The sequence below is a fragment of the Callorhinchus milii genome, unplaced genomic scaffold, assembly GCF_018977255.1.
Source record: "Callorhinchus milii isolate IMCB2004 unplaced genomic scaffold, IMCB_Cmil_1.0 Scaffold16, whole genome shotgun sequence".
Classification (NCBI taxonomy): domain Eukaryota; kingdom Metazoa; phylum Chordata; class Chondrichthyes; order Chimaeriformes; family Callorhinchidae; genus Callorhinchus; species Callorhinchus milii.
The window spans coordinates 16,430,037-16,455,495 of record NW_024704757.1 but is presented as its reverse complement, the minus strand read 5'-3'; the positions used below and the strand labels follow the sequence as shown (position 1 = coordinate 16,455,495).

The 25,459-nt window shown below is 43.0% G+C and overlaps 1 protein-coding gene across 5 annotated transcripts in view; it reads left to right on the top strand.

Annotated features, from left to right (window-relative positions):
• rnf216 (ring finger protein 216) overlaps positions 1-20,473 on the top strand; it is a 56,036-nt gene extending 35,563 nt beyond the window's left edge. For all 5 annotated transcript variants that reach the window (XM_042341072.1, XM_042341070.1, XM_042341071.1 and 2 more), the window contains 4 exons: positions 10,536-10,633; positions 14,107-14,329; positions 18,307-18,376; positions 19,818-20,473. In XM_042341072.1, the coding sequence (XP_042197006.1) occupies positions 10,536-10,633; positions 14,107-14,329; positions 18,307-18,376; positions 19,818-20,278 (852 nt within the window). In that variant the 3' untranslated portion in view covers positions 20,279-20,473. The remainder of the gene's footprint in view (positions 1-10,535; positions 10,634-14,106; positions 14,330-18,306; positions 18,377-19,817) is intronic.
• Positions 20,474-25,459: the final 4,986 nt, after the last annotated feature.

Sequence of the window (25,459 nt, the reverse complement as noted above, 5' to 3'; positions counted from 1 at the left end):
GCTTTGATTTGTCGAGAAGAGAAGAGGTGAAAAGCATTATATCAAATGCAAGGATTATTATTATGATTATCAGACAAAGACTTTGAGCCTAAGGGAAAAATTGGTCAAAATTCCCTTTCTTGAGTCTCTATCCACACCCCTTCCCTGCTAGAAAATATGTGTGAGACTTTTTTTCTTTGTTCTCTTGGTCCCCCACTCCCCTATCCCCACAATCAGCCTATTGGGGCACACTTGATGGATGGCCACTTGGGTGAGGATTCCTGATATCTGTGGAACCGTGTGCTAGAAAGACTTGGAATTTTCATGTGAAATGGGGACAAGAAAAGGCTTTTAGAACCTACAAATTTATGAACATTAAGTTTGCTTATTTTTCTTTCAGCCTTAACTGGAGACTCCTTAACTGGAGACTGCCAGACGGACTAACCCTGCTTGATTGATTGGCAGATTGTTTAGTGCATGTAACATTCAGCGAGATTGTTCCTTTTCAGGCTCTCTCTGTGCTGCTTTTATTTAAACTGAAATACAATTGAAATCAGACGAGAAGGTTGAAGAGAAGCTGCCAAGACCTGAGCAGTGAAAGGCCTTTTGGTTGCAAAACTGGTCCCTCCCAGACCAAAATTGCAGTGGACAATTTCTTCTTCCTTATATGGCCTTAGTGTTGCTTAAAGAGAGCATGGCTGTGATTGTGAAATCCTTTTGAGAGAGAGAGGAGTGGCTGATAGCTTTAGATGTGGAGGAGGGGTAAGAGAGGAAGTGCATGACTCAGCTCCAAGCAGCAAGTAACTGATGCTGTACGGCTGCGAGAACTGAGGAGGAGAATGCAAGCATTTTCAGATTTATCTCGGGATAAAAACAGTGTAACGTGTTCTCCAAATTGACTAATTGATGGAATAGTGATGTGTCCTGATCAGCCTTTTCTGTTCACTATTCCGTGATTCTTATCTTTAAATTCAGGGAAATGAGAGGGTTTAGAGCAGTGACGTCCAGATGATGGCATGAAAATTAGCTGCAGGACAAGTGGATATGAATCCGACCGGTTTGATTGAATTTGACTCGAATGCCCTCTGGTTTGGTCACAGTCACAGTACAGTACATGCCTCCTGGCTCTCGTGCTGGTGCAGGGCAGGAGTGAGCAGCATACCAACCAAGAAGCATCATTCAGTGTTGTGAAACCCATCTGAGGGTCATAAGTCAATTCCAGAGTTCTCATTCCTGTAAATGGGTAAAACTATTGCTTCGAGCAATGCTATATGTAACCTTTTTATTTTCCTGCTTACATTTTTGGCATTACTATATATTTTTTTAAAAATTTGTTTTGGCAAAAGAATGTAGAAGTAGTTTTCTTGAGGCTGGCAGCCCAGCGCTGACTAATTCACATCTTGTGTTTTACTATTTTTGTACACAACAAAGTGTGGATTTGCTACAACTTGCTAAAGAGCTTTATTTACTCCAAGGAACCTATTCTGAGAACTGGTTTGTCTGTACTCTGAACAGCCACTGTAAAAATGATAATTCTCTTATGTGATGCACTTTGATTGTGAGCTGTCGGGGTGGCACATATTTATTGCTGGCAAATTCCTGAACCTAATAGAGGAAAGGCAATATACTAGGTACTCCCTAGTACAGGACTGAAAGTCCAGTAAATGGCGTTTGGTTGCATGACCGTACGAGAGATTACCTCAGAAAACTGATCTCTACATTAATTAATACTGTTGAGCAATTCAGCATTGGAGTAGATAATAGTGTAAAAATGTCTATCACAAACTCTTTACATCTATGCCTATGCTTCTATGTGCCTTTACCCTGCAGAACATTTTGCTGTTTGGCAAAAGTATGTGCTTTTGAGCAATACTGTGTATAATATTGCTATAGTTATGGAGCTACAGTACATGAGCTTATCTCCTGATGGGGGCAGTGTAGACCCTTTGCCACAGGGAGAGTGGGAGGGAGGGAATAGCGGAGCACAAATCGCCCTGTGTTGCTACTCTCGTTCCTCGTTGTCACCTGAAGCACCGTGGATTTGAGCAAGGGGCGTATGCCTGCTCATGGTTTCAGACCAAGAAGAAGGGTAAATGTTGCCTTGTTTCAGTGTGTTGAATTTTCTTTGCCTCCAGGCGATGCTTCAGAAAGGAGCAGCTGGGGAATGTTGTGGCACTGATGGCAGCTGTTTTTTTTAAACAAACACTTTCCAGCTGTGGATTAGAATTGCAAAAGAAAATGGATGTTTGTGGGAATGTCCTCTGATCAGGCTCTTTCTCGTTACTGTAACTAACAGGAGCTTCTCTGTTGACTGGAACTCGATCACCGTTCCTCGGTGAAGAGATTCTGAAATAGAGATCAGACATCGGTGATCTATTTCTCCTGTGTACGATGCACTTGGAAATGCTTTTAGCTGAGCACCTCCACTTGTGAAATGTCTATGGTAAAGAATAGGTGTGTTAATTGAATCTAACCATTTTTCTTTCTGTTACTATGGTCAGAATATGCTGCTTGGTTCATTCTGAATCACAGAATTGTACAGCACAGAAGGAGGCCATTAGGCTCATTCATGTCTGTGCTGGCTCTTTGAAATATCTATCCAAATCAATCCCATTCCCCTGCTCTCCCCTCCCATAGCCCTGCAAACTTATCCTCCCCAAACCATTTTACTGAAGGTTGAAAGCAGTCTGTACATATAAAGGGTTAGAATAGATAGACTGCGCTTCTCTAAAGATGAGGTAAATCATTCCCAGGTATATAAACAATATTGTGCCGGTGATGGAAATATTTCATCCGGTACGGTACAGTAATTTTCATCAGCAGTTGATGTGTTACTAGAGTTGACAGCATTTGGGGTTATTTCCAGTAGTCTTTGCTATGGCAACCCTCAGCATGTTTGTTAGAGTTGTGTCTTGGCTCCTGTGAGGAGCCATGAGCCGAGAGCTTCACCTTTACCCTTCAGCTGAGCTCCCACGTGACTTAACACATTAACTGTGCCCAATCACGAAGCACCAGTTGTCACCAGTGGGGTGTACCTCTGGCGCTGAAATCTGATCCAGCAGAAGATGGAGGTGGAAGGCTTTTAACCATTTGAGTTCTGACCGCTCGCTGCGCACTACACAACACACAGCTTTTTTTCCTGTTTTCAAACGAGCCCCTTGTCATTTCCAGTTCCATTCTATCTGTTCCAATTAAAAGCAGCTGCCAGCGCGGGTGGACTGCACAGCAATGTGAATCAGAACCATCAAGCATTGATTTATATCACATTTCAACAATCTACGAGTAGCTGAAAACCCACTCTGTGTTACAAACAGTGACACACTCATTAGGTGGGTGGGGGTCGAGAGAAATACAGTGTTTGTTTAGATTTGACCGAATCATCACAGGCTACAAAAAAACATTTTGCTGTGTCTCAATCTGGTTAGGTTTTCACATACCAACAGTGGGTGTTGTCTTATACAATTGAGCAACGTGATTGCATAAGGCAATTCACATGGTTAATTATTCTAGCTCTACCCTTTAACTCGTGTAAGGATATGACTGCTGCATTAAATGGGTAGAAACGTGCATCCAGCACTAATTCCCTGCTGTGTTTGAGTCTGTTTTCTTTCAACTACGGTTGTTTTTTCTGCCCAGACCCACAGGCTTCTCAGTTTTCACTAGCCATGCCCTCTGAGAGCTGCAGTACCAAGGTCACACTAGTCTGTGCAGCCACACTACACTTGCTGCGATGGCAGTTGCTGTTGTAGGAAATGCGTCTTTTTTTTACTGTTAAGTTGAGCTAAAGTAGTAAAGAGGTCGTCACATGTTTTTGAGTATGGATATTCTGATGTTTAAACAATTAATATTTCTTAAACCTCCTGCCCCCCCCATCCACCATTTAAAAAAAAAGGTTTGTTTATTTCCTCCTTCCTTGTACATCTTACTGGCAAACTGAGGTTAAATATGTAACATAGTGCCTTATATCAGTGTCTTGCATTGCTTCAAACCGTAAGTTGCTTTGAAGTTCAGCGACTGTTGTGTTAGCAGCAAACAGCAGCTGATCTGCACCAGCAACATCACACAAACAAGAAATAAGATAAATGATCTGAGCCGCACTATATATTGGCCAAACGACTGAATTTTTGACCTTTTTAAGAGCTAGGGCTTCCGTATTAAGACTCCAGTTATGTAATTGTAAATTTGAAGTTGATGGTTTAGGATTAAGTGGATTTCAAGCCCCTCATTGCTTCAGTAAGGGTGAAAGCCTGCCTCAGGGACATGCCTGAATAGAAAGAGTTAACAATTGGTTATGGTAGAAAAGGTGCCCCCACTTTCATAAACTAGCCTGGAACAGTTGGGGGAGTTTCAGCAACACAAGGAAGAAAAAGATAGCAAACCACAATGATTTTGAATGAGATTTCTCAGACAGTGGGGGCAAAATGTCTGAATGCTTGCTCACTTCAAGCACTCTTAGCTCAAACCAGACACAACTAGATGCAGAATTAAATTCCCTTTGCTCAGCCTCAATGATGTGCATTAACCCCAACCTCAATATCCGTGTGAAAATTTCCCATGCTATTCATTCTTATGGGCTCCTTTGAGTGAGTTTGCTTATTTGATGCCAGTTTGCACAATTAATGGGCAGTTTTGTGCCCACTCAAATTCCTCTCAACCAGACCTGTCCAGCCAACAGTAGGAAAGGACGTTCATTTGTGCAGTTCATGCTGCATTCATGTTGAAGTTTTGGAAGTGAGAGTGTAGATGAGGAGCTTTGTCCCAGGTAGGTTTCATGAACACTGCAGCAATTGGGGGATTGACATGAACTGGAAGATGGCCAGTTGGCAGTAGCAGTGATGTGTTTTTTTGCCCCCTCATGTTTTGCTTCTCTGGAGCCTGTCAACAGTTTAAAGTGCCTGGAAACACTACATCATTGTGGTTTTACAGCTGGTTTGGTCCAGTTTTATTTGATGTTGCATTTATTGTGGAAATGGGACGTGAATTGACTTTGCAGGTGATTTTCCTGCTGTTTCCCACAATTTGCAGACGTTAAAAGATCGCATGCTTAATTAACACTGAGCAGGCTTGCACAGTGGTGTATTGACAGCATTCTGTGATTATAGACAGCTTGTTTTGGCAGCTCATTTCGATCCATGTCCCAGTGTCAGAGCAGCGCCAGCAATGGGACACCTCTGAAGCGACGAGATGATTCATTTGAATTTCAAGTCCCCAATCTCAATTGTGTGTGAGGTTGTCTCTGAATCACACTGCCTCACCTGTATCATTGAGCCACCTTAGCTATTGTACCTCCACCCCATCTCATTGTGTATTGTTGTGTAAAATATATACTGTTGCACTTATGTCATTGTGCAACTATTATTACATAATTACCAATGTTTTCCCATCTCACTTCCTCGATCTACTGAAGACCTTTGTCCCCTGTTTGTCCACTAGGATATGGTTCTACAAGTGCAGAACACTTGTTGCCATTTGGGACCATTTGACCACAAAGGCTACCAATGTCCTGTCTATTCTTGTCCTTGTGTTGCACATGCAGGTGAACCTCCAGCCCTGGATAGTGGTTCAGGGGTGGATACACAGCTGATGTCTTCTCTTTCCCTCATTGGCCTCTTCAACACAACCCTGAAATTGAACCTTAATCTGTGTGGCTCGTGTACCCAAAGGGTAAACTCTACACAGATGACTGACATTGTTAATCAGTGTAGTTACTGCTTGTGGCTTTTGTATATTATCGTAATTTTAAGCAGATAATTCATTTTTAGACTTTGCTGCAGCCCACAAGACGTGGAGAGCAGTGTGGGTGTGGTTAAGGTTGCGTCACACTGAGTTGGTGAGTTATATTTAGAACCTGTATATAAGTTGTGCTCTGACTATGCCCAGTTACCAGACGGAGATTGACGCGCACTGCTCACCAAACCACTTACCAAGCAAATGAGGTTATTTAACTGCAAAGAAGTTTAGCAACTTTCCTACTAGGGAGTATTGTTATTGGTGTCCCAGAGCATTTTTATTTCGTAGCATCTGGATTTTTTTGAAGATTAGAATGTCCAAAGTCAGTTCTTAAGACTTGATTGCTCATTTTGGATGAATGTGACGACTTTGTGCAGAGGCCTGAGTTTTGTACACAGCCATTTTAAGTCCTGATAGTTTATGTGCTGAGGGGCAGCTGCCTGCCTTGGTTTCTTGTTTGTGTCCTGACCAACTATCCCCATTTGCTTCATGGCTGTTTGTGGGACAGTTGCTCTGCACAACCTGGCTGGAGTGTTCACCTACAAATGTAGGGTCACTTCACGGGTAATCCTGTGAGATGTCCTCCCGGCATGAAAGGTACTTATCCAAATGCAAGAATACNTTTTTTTCCCAGAGAGGCTTCATTTTTGCCCTTCTGCCCTGCTCCTAGTCACCCACTGGTAACTTGCCACTGTGTGTGTGTTGGCGAGCCATTGGATGGATCCTGTCCCAGTACAATGTCCACATGCATGGATTTTCCAGCAGAATAACTGGTTTGTTGAATAACTATTCTGTCTGATTTAGGATCCCCTTCCCCTCCCCAAGTGCCATTGTAACTGGGATCAGCTAACTCAGTACAGCTGGCTCACACTTGGACCTTCCTAGTTACCGCTCAGCGTTTTGCATTCACTGCACACATGGACGGAAAGCCAACTCCCATCTGTTGACTTTTCGCACGCTTAAAAAATGGCAGCCTTTGGGGTCATCAGTTCACTGTTGATGTTGTTTCCTGCAGCACACGGGAAGTGATGACAGAGTGTTGTCACCAGTCAGCTCTTTAAGACCAGAAGAGCCGGCTGGTGTTTGTGTGTGAACTTTTGACTATTTGGTAAGAAAATTTTGGGATCCACACCTCAACTGTACTAGAAGTGAACTTTCATTATCATGAAGTGCATTATAACTGGGCTTTACTGTATATAATTTAAGTTTGCTCAGTCACACATTTTCAGGCTGATTTTAGGAAGTGGGTATAAACAGTTTGCCTCTCTCCTCTTGACTATAATGCAGTTGAACAGAAATGCACTGATCATCAGCACAGAGTGAGGTTTTCTGAGCCCCTTCTGACAGGCCTGGGTTTGAGATCCACGTGGTTTACAAAAAATATATAAATTCACCTTTTTTTAAAAAGTGATAATTGCTTTGTTACAAGAAAGCTTGACTGCAAAAGGTTAATTTTCTGTGCCAAATGGCTCTCTGCGATTGAATAAAAGACCTTGGTTTATTACTGCAAAGTATTTTTAAGGTAGATTTATTTTTACATTAAAAATATCAAAATGACTAAAATGCTGGATTTTCAGCCGAGGAGTGTCTAGAAAGCAGTGGTGCGCCTTAATGCTGGAGATTTCTCTGGAACGAAAGCTTCCTTGACTGAGCCAGGATACCATCCCTTTTAGTACTGCATGACTCTCTCCTGGCAAGCAGAGCAAAAACAGGCATTGTCTGCACATACGGAAATACCTTCAGGCGAAACCACCCCCCTTTCCTCTCCTGACTGAGGATGGGGGAGGGAATCAAGGAAAAAGAGCTTCTGTCCATTTTCTGTGTGAGCATGCGCCTGTGTAGTCGCAGCTGATTGAGCTTCTGTACCTCTCTTCACCGCCAGGGTTTGCTCAGCCACCACTAAACAGCAGCTGTTTGCTGCAGAGCCATCACTGTGCAGGAGTGGCTCTGTTGAACACTGGCTTTTTGTTTGGGGGGATTCTTACCTCGCGTTTCAAAACCGAGCAGTTTTGTTGCCATTCAGCCAACAGTTAACAGTTGTGAACATGGATACTAGAGGCTTGATTGGTCATTAAAATGTACCTTTAAACACAATTTCGGTCACCTTACTTACCTGCAGTAAAAGCTGACACTCCCTCACTGTAGTGCTGGTGGAGGGAGAGAATGAACCAGAGGTGAGAGCAGGCTATTCACTGACTTGCTGGTATTGTAGATAACACAAGTGCAGTGAAGATGTGTTTGAGTGAGTAACTTGATATGTTGGCCCATTAACAGTGGATTTCTGCTCTGCATTCAAAAGGCATTTTCAATAACCTGAATGTTGGTGGGTTTCCACCCACTGTGGGGTTTGACCTTTAGTGCCGTTTGCCTCTAGAGATCACCAACGTTACAGATGCAGCGTTCTCATTTTATACCGAACATCATTAGTGAAGAGTTGCCACTTAACATGGCCCTCCTGGCTCCTGTGCAAATGTCTTCTGTTGTCAGCAATTTGTCATCTTCCAGATGTCTGCGTCTGTTCCCTAAACTTTAAAAATAAATGATTTCTTGCCCATTAAATTTTGTCAGTTAAAATCAGACTTGAGGCATTCTAATGTTCTTCCCAAAAGTGATTGGTTCCTAGTAGGTTTATTTTCAGCTAAAATCTTCTTTCTCTTTCCCTGTCTTCACCTGGTGTGCATTTAGAGCAAATGAGGATCTTGTGTGGAGCGTTATTGAATGGTTGCATGAGCCCTGCACCATCATTGCAGAGTCTAATGAAGTAACTGCAGTCTCTCTTGATGCCTCCCTTGGTAAAGAAAGTGTCCATAGTGGAGTGGAGCCATGCACACCAGCAAGGAAGGGTTCAGGTCATATCCTGACTCGAGGTTGCGGTATTTGCTAAGGGAGGAGAAAACAAGCCAGAGTTTCAAGTCCTAGTCGAGGTTAAGTGTGTATGTAATGGAGGACAAGAGCAGTCGCCGCTGTGATGCTCTGACGGTCATATAACCTGTGGCATTTACCGCTTTCGCATGAAGAATGACGGCTGGTATCTGAGGCTTGGGGAGACTGTTGGTGCCTGTAACAGAGCAGCCCAGCACAAGTATCTGCTTCGTGGAAGAAAGCAATAGATTTTAATTCAGCCCAGGATATTTTCCATTTAAATCTTATGCAAGCAAAAATAAGGCTTTTCTGCCAACGAGAGCACTTTTCATTTTGAATTGTGGAGTTTTGACAGAAAATTCTGAATATCAGACTGAAAAATAAAACTTTGCACAGTAGAGTAAAAATAGTAAGTTATACACATCCCTGCTTTCTTTGTTCATAAAGACAAACACAAACTGAACCTCTCGTACGTTATGGCCTCTCCCATGGTATTTGTATTCCATGGTCATTGACTAGGGATTTAATATGTACAGTATGGCACCAATATAAATCAAAATAAAATTCACCCTTGTGAATTATTTTGATTGCAGTGAATTGCTTTAGGAGTAGTTAATAAAAGAATAAGCAGAGGATAATTGATGCCTTACCATGAAATGCTATATATCTTCCCTTGTGAGACTAACTGCATAACACGCTTTTTACTGTCAACTCTCATGAGTGGAAATATAAAAACGTATTTGGGGAGCTGCGGATTATCCGGCTTGTCACACTTGCTGTACTGGGTTATATAAATCCCTTTAAAACAGCTTGAAACCCAGGACAATCGGTGCCTCTGCCAGATCATTGTGTCGTGGAGAATAGTTAATGTGAGGGAACAAAAGCTGAGGTCCTTTTGCTGGTCATGTGGTGCTGTGGACAGCCACATGATAAAATCCCAGCATTGGGTAAGCTTGAATCTTAGTATCTAGGGGGAGAAATGACAACTGTGTTGTACCTTTGTCTGTCAGTTAGACCGGAGGGTGTCATGAACACATTTTATAAGCTACAGGGCCTATAAAACTGTACGACCGACAAAATTCACCCCTGCAGACAATCCTCATCAGGCTTTACTTTTTAAAAGCATTGCCTCAAGAACATTGTTAAAAATAAGGTTTTCCCACCTGTGCGCAATCTAATAATACAATGGCCTTTCCCCATGGGTCTGGGTTTCACTTAGGAAAGCTTTACTCCTGCATATGGTATGTGGTATTTTCATTAGCAGCGAGCCTTAAGGCTAAAAATCTTGTTCCTCAGTAACTGAACAGGGGTGGCTGTGGCAGATGTTCCTCGGGGCTGTGTTCAATAGGGGCTGTATCATGGTGTGGAAGCCATATTGTAGTTTCTGCCTTCGTAACCCACTGGGCTCACCAGATGCAGCCAAAGTGCTGGTCATGGTATTGAGATTTAATGCGTACGTTAAGCAGCATTACTTTGGGCTAATGTTTTTTATTGAGTTTCTTGTATCTAGGCTTCCCTTCAGCAAATAAATTGTCTCTTAGGCAAAGTGTGCTAATGCAGTGTTTTGAATTTTTCCAACGCAGCAAACGAGTGTACGGGTAAAAGAGCAGGGTGGGAAAATTAGTTGTTCCTTTTGCCCTTCTGTAAAAGCACCCACACAATAAAGGGGGTACAACTGTACTAGCAGGTGGGTGAAATCTCATAAAGTGAACGGCTCTGATCACCACGTTTTCCTCCCTGACCCTTACAAACATTCCATTTCACTGCATGCGCCTGGTATTCTATAAAAGACTGAACTAAGTTAGTCCATGCAGCTGCTTTGTATTCCCAAACTAAATAAGATAGAAATAACTTAGTTTAAAATCAATGCATTGTATTTAAACAGGACCCACATAAAGTAGTTTTCTGCATTCACCTCAGAGTTGATCCTTCATTAATCACTTCACTCACTGTTTCCCTCTCAGGAAAGCTGCAGGAAATGCCAGGTGCTGTGGAAGGACCATATTGGGTTGTCATGCGAGCAGGTGGTTGAAAAGGATGAAATCAAATTCAGGACCTCATTGTAAGTAACCCGTTGTGGTGACTGAAATTATGATGGAAAAGATGGGACTTGAGGTGGGCTGTGAAGGTGAGAAAGGAGGGGCCCATGTAGGATGGTGAGCCAGTGCAGCTGAGTGAGGAAGGGGGTTGATTGGCTCACAGAGTCTGGTGCAGGAGAGGACACTAGCGACAGAGTTCTACAGTAGATACTTTACCCCTTGTGTCAGGAGAGCTGAGTGTCTGGTGAGCAGGGCTTTGAGATAATTGAGTTTTGGTGTGGACGAGGGTCTCAGCAACGAGAGGTCATGGGGAAGGTGGGTCATGTTGTGGCGGTGAGGGAGAGCTGAGCGAGTAAGGACCCCAATGTAGGGCTTAAAGGACAGTTGCGGTCAAACAACACTAACTTGAGTGAATATCCATGTAAGAAAGAAACCAGTGGGGAGAAAGCACTTAAAATGTGAGAGAATCGTGTTATAATTAAACAAATCTCGACTTAACTGTCAAGGCACACAGGTATCTGCATTGTCTACCAGAACTCTGTTGCTGACAGTAATTAAGGTTGTTGGCACCATTGGCACCCAGCCAAATTGAGCCATTTATTAAGATGAAGTTCTACATGGGTGAAAGGGTTAAATAAATGGTTGAATGCAGGGAAGTAATTAATCATCAGACTTTCAAAATTGCCTCAGTTACCTTGTGGCTGCTGCCCTGCTCAAGGTTTCCTGTTTGTGCTTTCACGTGTGGAGTGACTTAATGATTCCGTGAGGTTTTATCTTTAGTGTTTAAATTTCCATCTATAGAACCATAAGAATTTATGGCACAGAAGGCCATTTGGCCATCATGTCTGTGTGGCTCTTTTAAAGAGCAATCCTTTCAGTTCCATTTACCTGCATTTTTCCCCACCTCCCCCTCCTGTAGTCCGCAAACTACACACAGTCACACACTACACATTATATCCTGTGAAACGCTTTGCGATATCTAACAGCATGATGAGGTGCAACATCAAATACAAGAATTACTATAGTTTCCTCCTTAGTGTGAACCATCTCCTGAAATATTTCAGTATGAAATTTAGCAAATGTGACATCCAGATAATCTGCAAGTTGTTAATTCCATGAGATAAATTTCCCTTCTGGTCCTTTTCTCAAGAAGTTCGCACAAGCTTCCTCACTGACATATTTACTTTTACACTCTGAGGGAGAGGGTGTGAGGGGGAATGAACAAGGGAATGTAATCAAAGTACATGACTCCTGTGGGGATGTTGTCACCGACACAGGCTGGATGGCATCCTTTGATTATCTTGACTCCCCAGTTATTGATACATCTGACAGTCACTTTTAACATTACACCAATGAATAGGATTAGAGTTGGCCTATGACTGAATTTAAAGTGATTTCATGCTCCTGACATTTTGTCGCTTAATGATGGGGCTCAAATGTCAACATTACGACATATTTTAAAATAATAATAATAATCCTTGCATTTGATATAGCGCTTTTCACGTCGGGAGGACGTCCCAAAGCGCTTCACAGAACACACTGTAAAGTGAATTGACTGTATATTTGTGGGCGAACGCGGCAGCCAATTGCGCACAGCAATGTCCCACAAACAGTCGTAGATTGAAAATGACCAATTTATTATTGTTTTGTTTTTTGAAGGGATTATTATTAGGCTCTGTGTGGAGTAAGGAAACTTGCCCAAGGTTTCACCCTGTCTGGAATTGAACTCAGGTCTCTCGCTTGCAAAGCGAGTGCTCTAACCACTGAGCTACAGGACTCCACAGAGTAAATTGGATATCAACAACGACAAGATTACATTTGTATAGCAGTGAGGCTTTACTAAGAATCTGGTTAAGAAATGGGACATTCAGCGAATGTATTTGTTCTGGAAAAGTATTCAGGAAGGAGGGAGAGATGCAGTTTAGGATGAGATCACCATTTTACACTTGTTAAATGTTTGTCTAATGGAGTTGGAAAGATGGATGGCCTTGAGGGAACGATGTTAAAGTAGTAGAGGGTAAATCAGAGTAATCCCTCAATGAGATGGTGTAAAATACTCAGCTAATACTCTGAAGGTCTTTAGTTGCATATTGGCAACATGCCAAGCACTGTTACAGTGTCTGCTTGACTGACTTGAACCTTAGTCTTATGGGAGTAAATTAAATGGATCCATCTTGATGTTTAGGGTTCCGAAAATGCACATTCCAGCCATGTGGGGCGAAAAAGTAGTCGACTGTGGGATCTTCAGAGCTGTGCAGCTAATGTTCAGAAGATAATTGCTAGTTGACTAGGGGAGAGGGAGGTTTTTCATGTTTTCCAATTGGATTTAAGACAATGATAAATGGCCCTGGGATGTTACCCACTCTTAGACATTTGTACAGTGTATTTGGAGACTGTAAATGAACACAGGGGTTCAGGAAGCCCGGTGTTTTCCTTTTTTAGGCCTAGAATTGTTTGTGACCCTTAGAAAATGTATATTTTCTGGCTGCGCAGATGTGATAGAGCTTTAGGAAATGGGGTTATGGTTTTACCTTCCTGAGGACGTTAAAGAACCTAGCTGTGTGTCGAATGGGGTTTCCTTTTACTCTTGTGTAGGCCTCCTCTGCATCCTGTTGTATTCGGAGAGGAAGAGAAATAGACCGTAACGGCTGGGAGCAGTGTGGCATGTTCAAACATATGGGTTCCACCCAAAGGAAATCCCTTGCATTTGATGGTCATCATGTTGATGGCTTAAATTTTGTAACATGGGGATACATATCCTTCAAAAAAAAATCCCCCAACAAAATACAGTTCAGTAATACAAGCCTTATATTTATAATCTCAGGGAAACTAAGGCGACTTAATTTCACAGCAACGAAAAGGCATTGCATTCAGTGCTGTTTGCAGGTTTTGTGCCTGGTGTTGACTTCTCATATGGTTAACACAAATGTACATGTTGCGTGGTTTATCTTGTCCATCGCATGGTAATATCTTCAACTCCAGCCTGTTGGTGAAATGTGGCCTTTGTTACTCGAATCTATGCAGACTTGTTCACAACAACAGTTTGCATTTATAAAAGGCCCTTCATGTGGGGTAGTGTCTTGGAGCTCTCAACAGCAACAGAGCTTGATGCCAAGCCGGGAGAGAGGAGATACTTGAAGTGTTCAGTCACTCAATCTCTCAAAATTGTTGTAGTGATTTTTACTTTCCAACCAATGCTTTATTAGTTTGTATCTTTGGGTATTTAACGTGACTCCCTTTTTAAGCAAAGCTACTTAGCAATTCTCAGGAATCGCTCCTGAGTTTGGTAAACCTCAGCGGAGGAGCACAGTGTTAACACTAAACATTGGCAAAAGAATTCTGGAAGCCTTTTCTATAACCTTTCCAGGTATTTGGTAGGAAAGCAAGTTATGTTAATAACTATAATCGAGGTTTTGGGCTCCTCTGCTGGATTGGCACGGTTTAGATTGGATTGTCATTGTTGTTGTTTCTTACTCTCCGCCCTCTTGTGTTACAGCGAGGAGAAGATGACAGCGGCAGCGATCAGGAAGTGCCATAAATGTGCCACAGGCCTAATCAAATCAGAAGGCTGCAATCGGATGTCATGCCGCTGTGGATCACAGATGTGCTACCTCTGCCGGGCCGCCATAAATGGGTATGATCACTTCTGCCAACACCCTCGCTCACCGGGGGCACCTTGCCGTTTGTGCAAGAACTGCTCCTTGTGGACAGATCCTAAGGTAAGATGAGCAGTGTTCATTGTGCTACAGTCAAGCCTGAGCCTAGACCCCAACCAAGTACATAGCAAGGTTATACATACATAGCGCACAACTGCACACTTAACATTTACTTTATTTTTACTCTTTCAAGAGGACTGCATGTTCATGCCTGTAGCTTTTTTGGAAAAGGTGCATACATTTTTATTTTCATAGAAAATTCCATTGAAGTTTTATAGGTTGTAAACCGCCTCACATCCTAACAGCTTCCAGCTTTAAACTGGTCCCAGGGCTTTCTTTGCCTTGTTTTAACCGTGCCTTCACCTCCCCTCTCGACTCTCTACCCCCTCCTCGCTCCCTCCCTTCCCTCCCCTCACCCTGACCATTTCCCCCCTGCTCGGGTCCCAATCCAACTGTCCAGCGCCTTGGGACGTCCTCCCGACGTGAAAGACGCTCTATAAATGCAATCTTATTGTTGTTTTATCTTGCCCTCAAACTGTTTGATTGCATGTCTTGAGACTGTATGATTTCTGTTTTACCTGCAGCACCAGATCAATCGGTTAACCTGCCGCCCATTCATTGATCATTGTTGATGGCTCACAGCACAGAGAGGCTGTTTGGCCACGTACATTACATTGTATTTGTGTGTCAGGCAATGAAAGGGGCTGGAGCTCACATCCAGGTGCTTGTGAACATGGCAGCAGTTTTAATTCCCAACAGAGTTTAATGCCCAAACTGCGGGCCACCTGTTTACGTTTCCAGCGTCTGAGCTGAACCAAAACTCTCTTTTCCAAAACATGAAAGAGCCCTCGAGTTTCCATTCTTCCTAACGATTGCTGAATTCACATTGCAGTGTCCTCATCCAACAAAAAACGACTTGAATCAATAAATTATAAATATAACCAGAAGTGGGTTGGAAATCAGAAACTTTAAAGATCTCCACCCCAGCTGACAGTGTTTTTAATCCTAAAGACCCTGAAGCCAAGCTTGCATTCAGTTTTACATTTTGTGGGATTAGTGTTGCTTTAAGCATTTTATTGACTAAATATGCATCTTCCTAACTTTTGCTGGAACTTTCACCGCCCCCCCACCCACCCCGTCTGAATTAGTCAAATCACAAAAATCCGCAAGCAATAAGTGCAGGGCCTCAGCCCGCGTCCCCAAGGTCAAGCCCACTTGCTCGGGCAGGAGTAAACTCTGACCCGCTCAACCCCCCAAAATGTGTTAAAATAATAATAATAATCTGTAGATCTGCGCTGATCTTATGGTTTGATTTACATCTAATGCGTGATGACATGCTGGAGCCAGGGACTGTAGAGTTGATGATGCCCAAGGAACTTATTCTTTTCCGCTTGCCCAAGTGTGAGTTCAGGAGATGGGCTGAGAGAAACACCCATGTGAAAGTTTGCAAAAAGAGATGTTGACACTAGAGGGCATAACCATACATCTCTGCAAAGTGATTCTGTATACTTGTGAGCTTCATGTATCTAATGATTAAAACAGATCCGTTTCCCTAGTTTAGTGTGGATGGATCACTGGATCGCGATTTAGGAATGGGGAAACCTGGAGTTAGTCTCCTCATTAGCACTGAGATCAAACTATTGGCCACTTCAAGTCAATGTGGTTTAATTTTAAATTAAACCAGTTTTACCAACTGAGCTGTTGAAACAACAATTGTTTTCTTTAAGTGAGACAAAGGGATTACATTCTACCAACAAAAGGTGGTCCTTTATTGTAAGAAGCTGACTAGGTTGAACAAATTCTCCATCTGAAAAAGAAACTCGTGTTAAAGAATATGGTATCTGTTATTAAAGTGTCAGCACATAATCACTGACTTGAATGACTGAAAGCAGCTATGCCAATCGGTCTGATTACAGTCTCCTCCCGTTGACAAGATCCCTCTCCAGAACATCCTGCCTATACACCAATGACCCGGCATTGGGAGGGGAGGTTTAACACTTCCATCTGCAGTCTAGAAACTCGTCCATTTTATAGCCTGAAAGATGGCGGGCGGGGAGTTTTCAAGCAAATGCATTTCTTTTGTTACTTTTCTTCTCGGCACAGATGCTGAGCAGCTGCTCAGCAGCAGATGTACAGCTCTGAGGATCCGTGTACTGCAAGTTCTGCCCCGTCAATTTCCACGTGCAGGGATCATGAACAGGCTGCAAATCCTCCCCTGTCTGGAATAATGTGCAGCAGCACTGGTCATGGGGGGTGGGGGGGAGGTGGGGGGAGGGGGAGAGAATCACTCACAAAATTGCAGAGAACTTCAATATGACATGGGGGATATTAAATGGAGTCTGAAGTCCAGATCACCTTTTAAAACGTTGCTGTATTTGTTTTTTATATATTGCTCACTTTTTCTTATTTCACTTGTTTCCTTGCCCACCCAGAGCTCACTCACTCATCGACCTACCCTGACACATTCTCTCACCCATACACTTCTTATCCACTGACCCTTACATTTATCCACTCACTTTTACACAGCCTCTGTCTGTCTCTATCACTATTTTTCCAAATCGTCATCTGGGAGAATGTCTTCATGAGCTGCTCACTGGCTGAACTGTCAGACTGTTTGAATGATGTTTGAAATGGCTTCTCCTTCAGACAGTACAGTAGAGAATAGCAGCCTCTCCACCCCCCCACCGTGTGCAACGCCTTGTGTGTATTGTATGAGATGAGCCTTTGATTCAGTCTGTTTCTTTAGCTAACCAGCTGTGATTAAGTCCCAAGCATTGCTTCAAACTATTTGTAAGCACATAATTTCAGCACTTATTTCATGCTCTTTGTAGCCACCTGCCTTAAGTGACACCTTTGACTCTGAGCCAAAAGTAATCATTTATTATATGTCTGACTGTACACAGACTGTGAGATTTGGAGCTAATGAGTTTCCCTGTAATTTATCCATTAACTACCTCATTAATACTAAGCCACACATCTACTGTACAATGGAGGTGGTTTAAAAAGCAAGACCTTAGAGTTCTATGGATGATCTCAAAAGCCCTTTTGTTTTATGCACTGATCATTAAACAAGAGCGGCTTTGGCTTAGTCAATTCACTCTCGTCCCCATTCAAGAGAGTTATAGAAATGTATAGCACAGTAAGGAGACCATTGAGCCTGGCTGGATTCCACATGCTATACATTGTGAATATTTGTTCTAGGCTGAATTGGGTGTCTTTGGGTGAGGTACTGGAGGTTGACGCAGGCCCATGGAACACAATCACAGTAAAAGAGTTAGTGCCTTCAGGAGAGAGAGAGAAAATGAGCAAAAAAGGCACATCTTCCCTGCTCGAGGGCAAATGTTGGCTGATTTGAACAGAAAATGCAGCTTAAAATGTTGCTGAGTTTTTGGAGGAACATCTGACTTACTTAAAGCTGTTATAATGCAACTGTTTGTTTCAGAGCATAACTTCCTGTTGAAGTTGCTGCATTCTGGAGAATAAGCAGCTGTATAGAGTGTTGTGTAGAGGCTATTTGTTGAGTATAATAAAATATCCTGTTGACGCTGAACAGAAATTAAATAGCCAAACAAGGGGTATAGCCTTTCTTCCTCTGAACTCAACAGTCCAGTTGGCAATGAACTTATAATTGATTTCATTATATGGTTGACCTAAGATTTATTTGTAAATGTTTGTAAGTTCTAAAATGGATCAACCTGTAAAGCTACCTTAATAATAGTGTTGCATCTATGAAGATGAAATGTCTCATTAAAGTGCTTCACCACAGGTAATTGCTGTTAGTTGTAGTGACTCTCTGTAGCAAATACAGCAGCTAAATTGCACAGCATAGTGTCCCACAAACAGCCATTACTGAATGATGAACTGATCCAGAGGGCTGTTGGTTAGGACACTGAGAAACGCCTGCCTGTGGCACAATATTTTACAAGATGAAAAATAGCTTTAGCAATACCATTGAACTAGACTTTTGCTGTAACAATTGCAATTCATCTTAGTGTTTTAAGATGGGTTCTGCTCTGACTTGCATGTTTTTCTCTCACTAGGAAGATGATGAGAGACTGATAAAGGAAATTCAAAATCAAGCTGAAAGTGAACAAAAGAAAAGAATTGGAGGTGAGTGGTCTTATTTGTGGCCTTGAGTTTGTATTTTCCAGGAATGCTCAGGATGCAGGGGATGTGTTGGCGTAGCAAGGGCTGAGTATCATGTTTTCTGTTCACATGTACATTATACGTATGAATGGTTCTGAACTGATTTTCATCGACTGAAAGAACTTGCATTTCTGTTCCATTGGTGCAATGCTGAGCTTGTAGTCTGGTCAAGGGTGTTTAGAGGAGATGATAAGTGGAGACCAGAGGGTGGCTGGTGAGTCGTGCCAGGCTCACTACCTACAGAGTGTTCAGTTGGATTGGCAGTAGCCTGGGAGCTGGTTGTCTGCCGAGGCAAAGTTACACGTATTACACCTGTAATAACTAGAAGTGAAATTAGTTTAGACATTCTCAATTCAGTCTCACATTAGTGTGACCCAACCAACCCATGAATTGTATTTGACCACAATTCTCACTGAGATACGATATGGAGTCACTGGTGAGGCAATTGTAACATATGTGACACAAGCTTTAGTTTGGGGTAAGATCGATTGGTGCAATTTGCAGGGATCTTTACCTAGCATCTAACAGGCGCTTTACCTAACCATGGGAATCAGGCTGGTCATAGTGGATGTGAAAACCCAACGGCTGTAACAATGATATCTCTCAATTAAACGTCTGAAAAAAAATGCATCCTAAACCGAACCAGAGCAGATTGTATAGTAATTCAGTTACAGCTGGAGATCTTCAGTTAACTCCCAACTGCCTCAGTTTTGATTTATTGGAGCCTGAACTCAACTCAAGGAATGATGTGTAGCAATGCTAGAATCAAAAGTGAATCCAGCATTGCTTTTCAATGCTAAAATGTGTCTTGTTTCAGAGCAATAACTTTCTTAGATACGGTGAAAAAAACAAAACTACTGGCGGATTCAGTGGAGGAACATAGACCTGTCGATGTACAATGTGTGCTTGGGACATTGTTAAATAGTTGCTTGTTGCAAGAATTCAGTTTGGCATATTTGGGACAGCCCCTGCATGGAATGGAATGGAATCGTCACACAGATCTTAGGTTTGATCCTGCTCTATGCTAGGTTAGCTGATCACTGTAGTGATGCCACAAATAGCTTAGCGTCCACAGGAGTAGCCAGTGAGAGGGCCCTGGAGAAAGTGTGTCTGGTGAATACTGGTCTTGGCTTTAATGCTCCCACAATTGAATACAAATACACAGTTACTACACTTCACAATATATCCTGTGAAGCGCTTTGAACCTTCTGGACGTGGTGCTGTATTATTAATGGCCAGCCTCTGAGTGCAGTAGCGGAGAGTGGCTAATTGACACTCGAACATCAGAAGAGACAAGAGAAGGAATTCAGTCTGACTCAGCCCTGAACGTGACCGATGCAGAGTTCCCTGTGAGTGGTTAACCGGTTCCTAATCCTCTTATCATTTTTGCTTGAATCCACTGCAGAGCAAGCTGTAAAAAGGATTGGGCCTCCACCTGAAGATCCTCCAGCCAAGACTTCTAGGCTGGGAGAGGGTGTCCAAGCGATGCCTCCTGGAGTCATTTTCAACCGAAATGATCTTCCTCGTCCGGCACCTGTGATTCCCGATTTCCCTCCAGTTCCCCCTCATTTCCAGGTGGCTTTCCCCCCTCCACCCTATTTCCATTTCAACTTTGATCCTTTGCGACACATCAATATTGAGCACGAGTACCCCATGCACTTTGGTCCACAGCCCTACCATCATCACGATCACCACCGCGGCCATCATCACCACCGCGACCATCACCACCACCGTGATCGCGACCATCACCACAATCACCACGATCAGGACCGCGACCATCATCACCATCACCATCATCCTCCTCCTCCTCCTCCTTATAGGCCTCATGGACATCCAAACGGCCCACCAATTTACCAACGGCGCTAGGAATGATTTATGTTCAACAATAACCTTGTACCTAGGCCAGAGCAGCATAACATTTAATGACCAGCAACTGAGCTGTTGACTTTGTTTGAAGCCAAAGAGATCTTTGGTGTTTGTTTGATGAACGTTTAAATAAAAGATGCAGATTTACTGTAAATAATGTTTAAATAAAACCTTACTTTTTTTTCCACTTGCAAATGTCAGATTTGCTTCTGTTTTTTAAAAAGAAATCCACTCGCAAATTTACTGGGATACATGATATTAAAACCATTGCAATATGTGTTACTGGGCTGTGAGGTGGATGCCGGACTATCGAGTTGCATTAGCCATTGGCGAGTGAGCTTTAAATCACCATTGGGGGAACCTATTCAGAGTAATACAGTATTCCATTGTAGTAATAATACTAATAATCCTTGTATTTGATATACGCCTTATACATTCCAGATGTCTCAAAGCGCTTCACAGAATACACTAAAGTGAATTGAGTATATTTTGTGGGCGAAATACGGCAGCTAATTGTGCACAGCAGTGTCCCACAAACTATTGTGGATTGAGTGACCAAACTTATTTTTTTGAAGGGATTATTACCCGCTGAGCGAACAGCCAAGCGACTAATAACTGGGTTCCAACTTGCTGCTCGGGTGTTGAGCAGTGAAGTTGCTCTTAGCTGATTGCTACCAGGACAGCAATGGGCATATCAAATGAGGGCAGAACTGGATTCAGCTGTGACGTCATCCACAACTTTTTCTTCTCCAAAGATTGCTTATCTTGGTCGGTGCAAGAACAACCTTTCAGTACAGATGAGGGTCATTTTGATCCTCGTGCCAAAACTGCTGCCTGTATTAATCACATTTCTCTGCTCATTCCATTAGCTTGTTATCTAGATGTGTGAATGGGGCTTATATAAGAAGTGTGATTGGAGCTCAGGTGTGGATTGTGTGTCTGTCACTGGAGAACAATTTTGGATTAAGACTTGGTCCTGTTCTAGAGACGTGAAGGTGTGGAGGTAATTAATGAGACTGATTTGTGTCTGTAATTTGCAACAAAACGCTCTTAATCTACTGCTGTAGAGGATTTACCTCTGAGACATGGACCTCAAACCACAAGTGCCTTGTGTTTAATATGATGTGACTGGACTGTAGCGGTCGTTCTGTAGTCTCTGGTTTAACAACGTTAGATGAAATACACTAATTGTTTTCTGCAGATGGGGCTTGAACCCACTACTTTCTGATTCAGAATCGAGAGTGCTACCAACCGAACCAGGCTGACACTTGGATTTAAACTGGTAAATCTTTGAAGAGAGTATATAGCATCTTAAACTCTTAGCAGCATAATAATAATAATAATAATCCTTGCATTTGATATAGCACTTTTCACGTCGGGAGGACGTCCCGAAGCGCTTCACAGAACACACTGTAAAGTGAATTGACTGTATATTTGTGGGCGAACGCGGCAGCCAATTGCGCACAGCAATGTCCCACAAACAGTCATAGATTGAAAATGACCAATTTATTATTGTTTTTGGTTTTGGAGGGATTATTAGGCTCTGTGTGGAGTAAGGAAACTTGCCCGAGGTTTCCCCTCTGCCTGGAATTGAACTCGGGTCTCTCGCTTGCAAAGCAAGTGCTCTAACCACTGAGCTACAGGACTCCGAATGGATGCTCTTCCTTTAATCTGAGTGAGAGCACATGCCTGTGGATGCCCTCATTGCTTTTGAAGACTGATAGCACTTTAAGGTTAATATTCATGGCAACTGGAATACAGCCAGACAGGAGACACATAAATCTTCCTGTGCCTCAGTTGAGTACCTGTAAATTTCAGTCATGAAGCTCCTGTGAACATAATACCCTTTGGGAAACTGTGTTAATGGCTGTTCACAGTGTGTGAGACACATCAAAGTGGTAATGGTGATGAGGGTTACTCTGAGCATTGGGGCTTAGCCAGAGGTCAGAGAAGTGGCTGGTTTCTGTATCTGAGTTATCGGATTTGAGAATCCCTGGAAAAAGCTTTTATAACCACCTTATGTCAATGTCTCAAACTGCTTTACAGTTTTGTCAAGTGTAGTAACTGCTTTTATAGGAAATTTACCATTACCCTCCAGGGGGTGGAGGAGGTGGGAGGTGGGGTCTCCACTGGGATTCTCTTAACCCTGCAAGCCAAAGGCATAACGGGTCGGGTGGTCCTAGCTGGACAAGCAGCGGGAAAACTTGCGAGACTGCTCACGATGGCAAGCTTTATGGTTTAGCTGGTTAAACTTATCTATTGTCCACATATGTACATATTCCAACAGAGGTCACTAGCTTTCGTTTTAATAAAACATCAAAGGATATGCCTCTTAAAGGGGCATGTGTAATCTAATCTGTTCAAGAGTCCCTCATGTGGAGCAACAGACAGTTGGTGAGATGTTACAGTGAAATATCACCATTTTCTGCGTTTGTCAAAAACCAGCAGGAAATCGCACAAGACCAGAGTAACGGAACCTTTCAAAAGCGAGCCCCCAGCTTGAGTCATGATGGACTCCAAAGGTATGATAACATGACTTTTGAACTTCAGAAACATTTGGAACAATAAACATTGCGTCCAGATTCCTCCCCGCTAATTAAACCTGTGTATCAGTGCACTGGAAACACAGAACACGGAGGTCAAAATAGCTGAGTATCATTTACAACCACCCCCTGTAACACAAACTACCATTAGACAGAGACATCTGATGTAAGAGAGCAGCAAGGAATTCAAGAATAATTTACAGTCTGCTCCACTTGTGGATAGAACACTTGTACAGCCATCTGTGTCTAACCATTTGCGGCTGTGATGTCCCTTCCTGCATGGGACAGCGTATTAATGCTCGTTGGATTTGATAAGCACTTTATCACAGTCAGTTTCAAAGCGCTTCCAAGAATATACTGTAAATTGTAGTCACTGAATGTTTGTGGGAGAAGGCCGCGGGGCATGAAGTGAATGCCCAGTTTCCTGTGGTTGGTCTGTACAGATCAGGTACTCGCAGAATCTGCTCCCACAGACCACTTTGACTTTAGGTATGAAGAGTGCAATATTCAAACAGCTTCAGCATTGCCACTAATGGTGTCAAACGACATCAGGGACGTGGGGCCCGGTCACCAATATAAACAGTAAAGCCGGGACGCCCTATTGACGTTTGATTCCAATGATAATTGATGTACATCTTTGGTTTTAAACTTATGAGTGAGTTCGAAGGTTAATTGGGAGCAGCTGCTCTCGTAATTACGGCGATCCAATAATGTCATTGTAGCTCAATACACTTTAAAATCACCATGAACCTCCTCCAGCGCTAATCAGGGTTTAATGGGCCCCGGGCTCTGGCATATTGCACCGTACCAGACATTCTCCCAACTTATCTCTACATCCCTGACTCTTCCTCTTGTATCCCATAAATACATTGGATCTGCCGATCTTGGTGTGGTGGGTGCATCGACCTCAGTAAATCTTTAGCTGATCATAAACAGCCACATGCTGCGCTGATCCCTGTAGAGTAAGTTGTGTTTTGGTGCTGAACAGGGATATTAATAAAGAAGGGTCAATAGCTTTATTGTTTGTGAAGCAAAGACCCCTGTGACACTGGCTCAGAGACATAGTACTCCTGTTGATGATGGGACGTCCTCCTGACGTGAAAGGCGCTTTATAAATGGAATCTTGTTGTTGATGTTAGCCGAGCTAAGTTTTTGTCACTCTCCCCTTGGAATCCAGAAGGTTAAGGGTTCAGACCCCACATCAGGACTTTGAATTCGCATTCCAGAACTGACTTGTCCCATTAAAGACACAGTGTCATCAGTCTGTTTATTGACAATCACAAGCTGCGAGCCTGGCCCTGCCTTTGGCTTCAATGCCAACAGAGCTGCACATGGCTAAAGCCTGCTACCATCTTACATCTTCAAATAAATTGTTTGTTCATCCAACAAATGTTGCCATATTTGTCTACATAACGCTCTACATTAACCTCATTTGTATTAATTCCCAGATGCCCATCCAGTTAACCTTAGGTTCTGTTGGCTCATGATTCTGGTGGACCTTTAGGGACTTTCCCGCCATCATTATTTCACAAATGACCCGATTAATTTGATTTCTACTCCCCCCACCCCCTCCCCCGCCTCACCCATTGCCCCCTCCTCATCCAATTCTTCAAATGAATTGTCTGTTCGTCTTGTCTCGGGTGTTGCCTGGCTTAGGTTGGTAGCCCTCTCCACTCTGTGTCAGAAAGTTCTAGATTCAAGCCCCACTTTGTGGACTTTAGAGTTTATTGTCTAGGGCTAGGCTGACATTATTAACACTGACAGGGGTGGGGGAATTGTGATCAAAGAATCAGAATAATACAGCACAGAAGGAGGTCATTCGGCCTATCGTGTCTGTGCCGACTCTTTGAAAAGAGCTATCCAAATGAATCCCACCCCCCCCCGGATCTCTCCCCAAAGCCCTGCAAACTTGTCCTCCCCAAATAATTATCTACTTCTCTCTTAAAAGTTGTTATCAGTGATCAAGTGAAAGATTATGGAGAGGTAAAAGGCATTTGGAATAGAAATGTACACATAGCACCAAATTGCACAGTGACTAACTTTGTATCCCAATTTCCCTGATTGGAAATCTGGTCATTTTATTTGTGAATCTTAGGAGGTGACAACCTGCTGATTCTAATTGGTCCCTTTCTTTGTTCTCTGAAAAGGACACAAAGAAACTGAGAATGTAGTTTCCGCTCGGCTGATCTGATTGTCTGAACCAGTCAAGACAACCACACAACCCTATTGAACACAGCTGGTTACGTGCTGCAAAGTAAATGAGGTTGTTCTGCAATGGCCATCAGTGGAGGCAGCACTGTCACAACCACTTTGTAAGTACTGGTCACTTACTCTGGCCAGAGTTCAGCCCACGCCAGGACAGGCCTGTCTGACACGTGCGGAAACCCATCACCTCGCTTAAGAATACTCAAACCAGATCAAGAGTTCCATATGTCAATTTCCCTTTGTCTACGAGGTAAGGTCAGTGCTATTCTTTCCCACCACTGGTGGCTGAGCATTCAGCCAATCCCCCTCGCCCTCTGGGCCCCTCACTCTGTGACCTCTCCTCTTTCTTGTGTGTTTTTAAAATGCAGTGCTGCCTCCACTGATGCTGGCTGTTAATGGCACTGGTATGATTTATCCAATGTCTTAGGTTTGG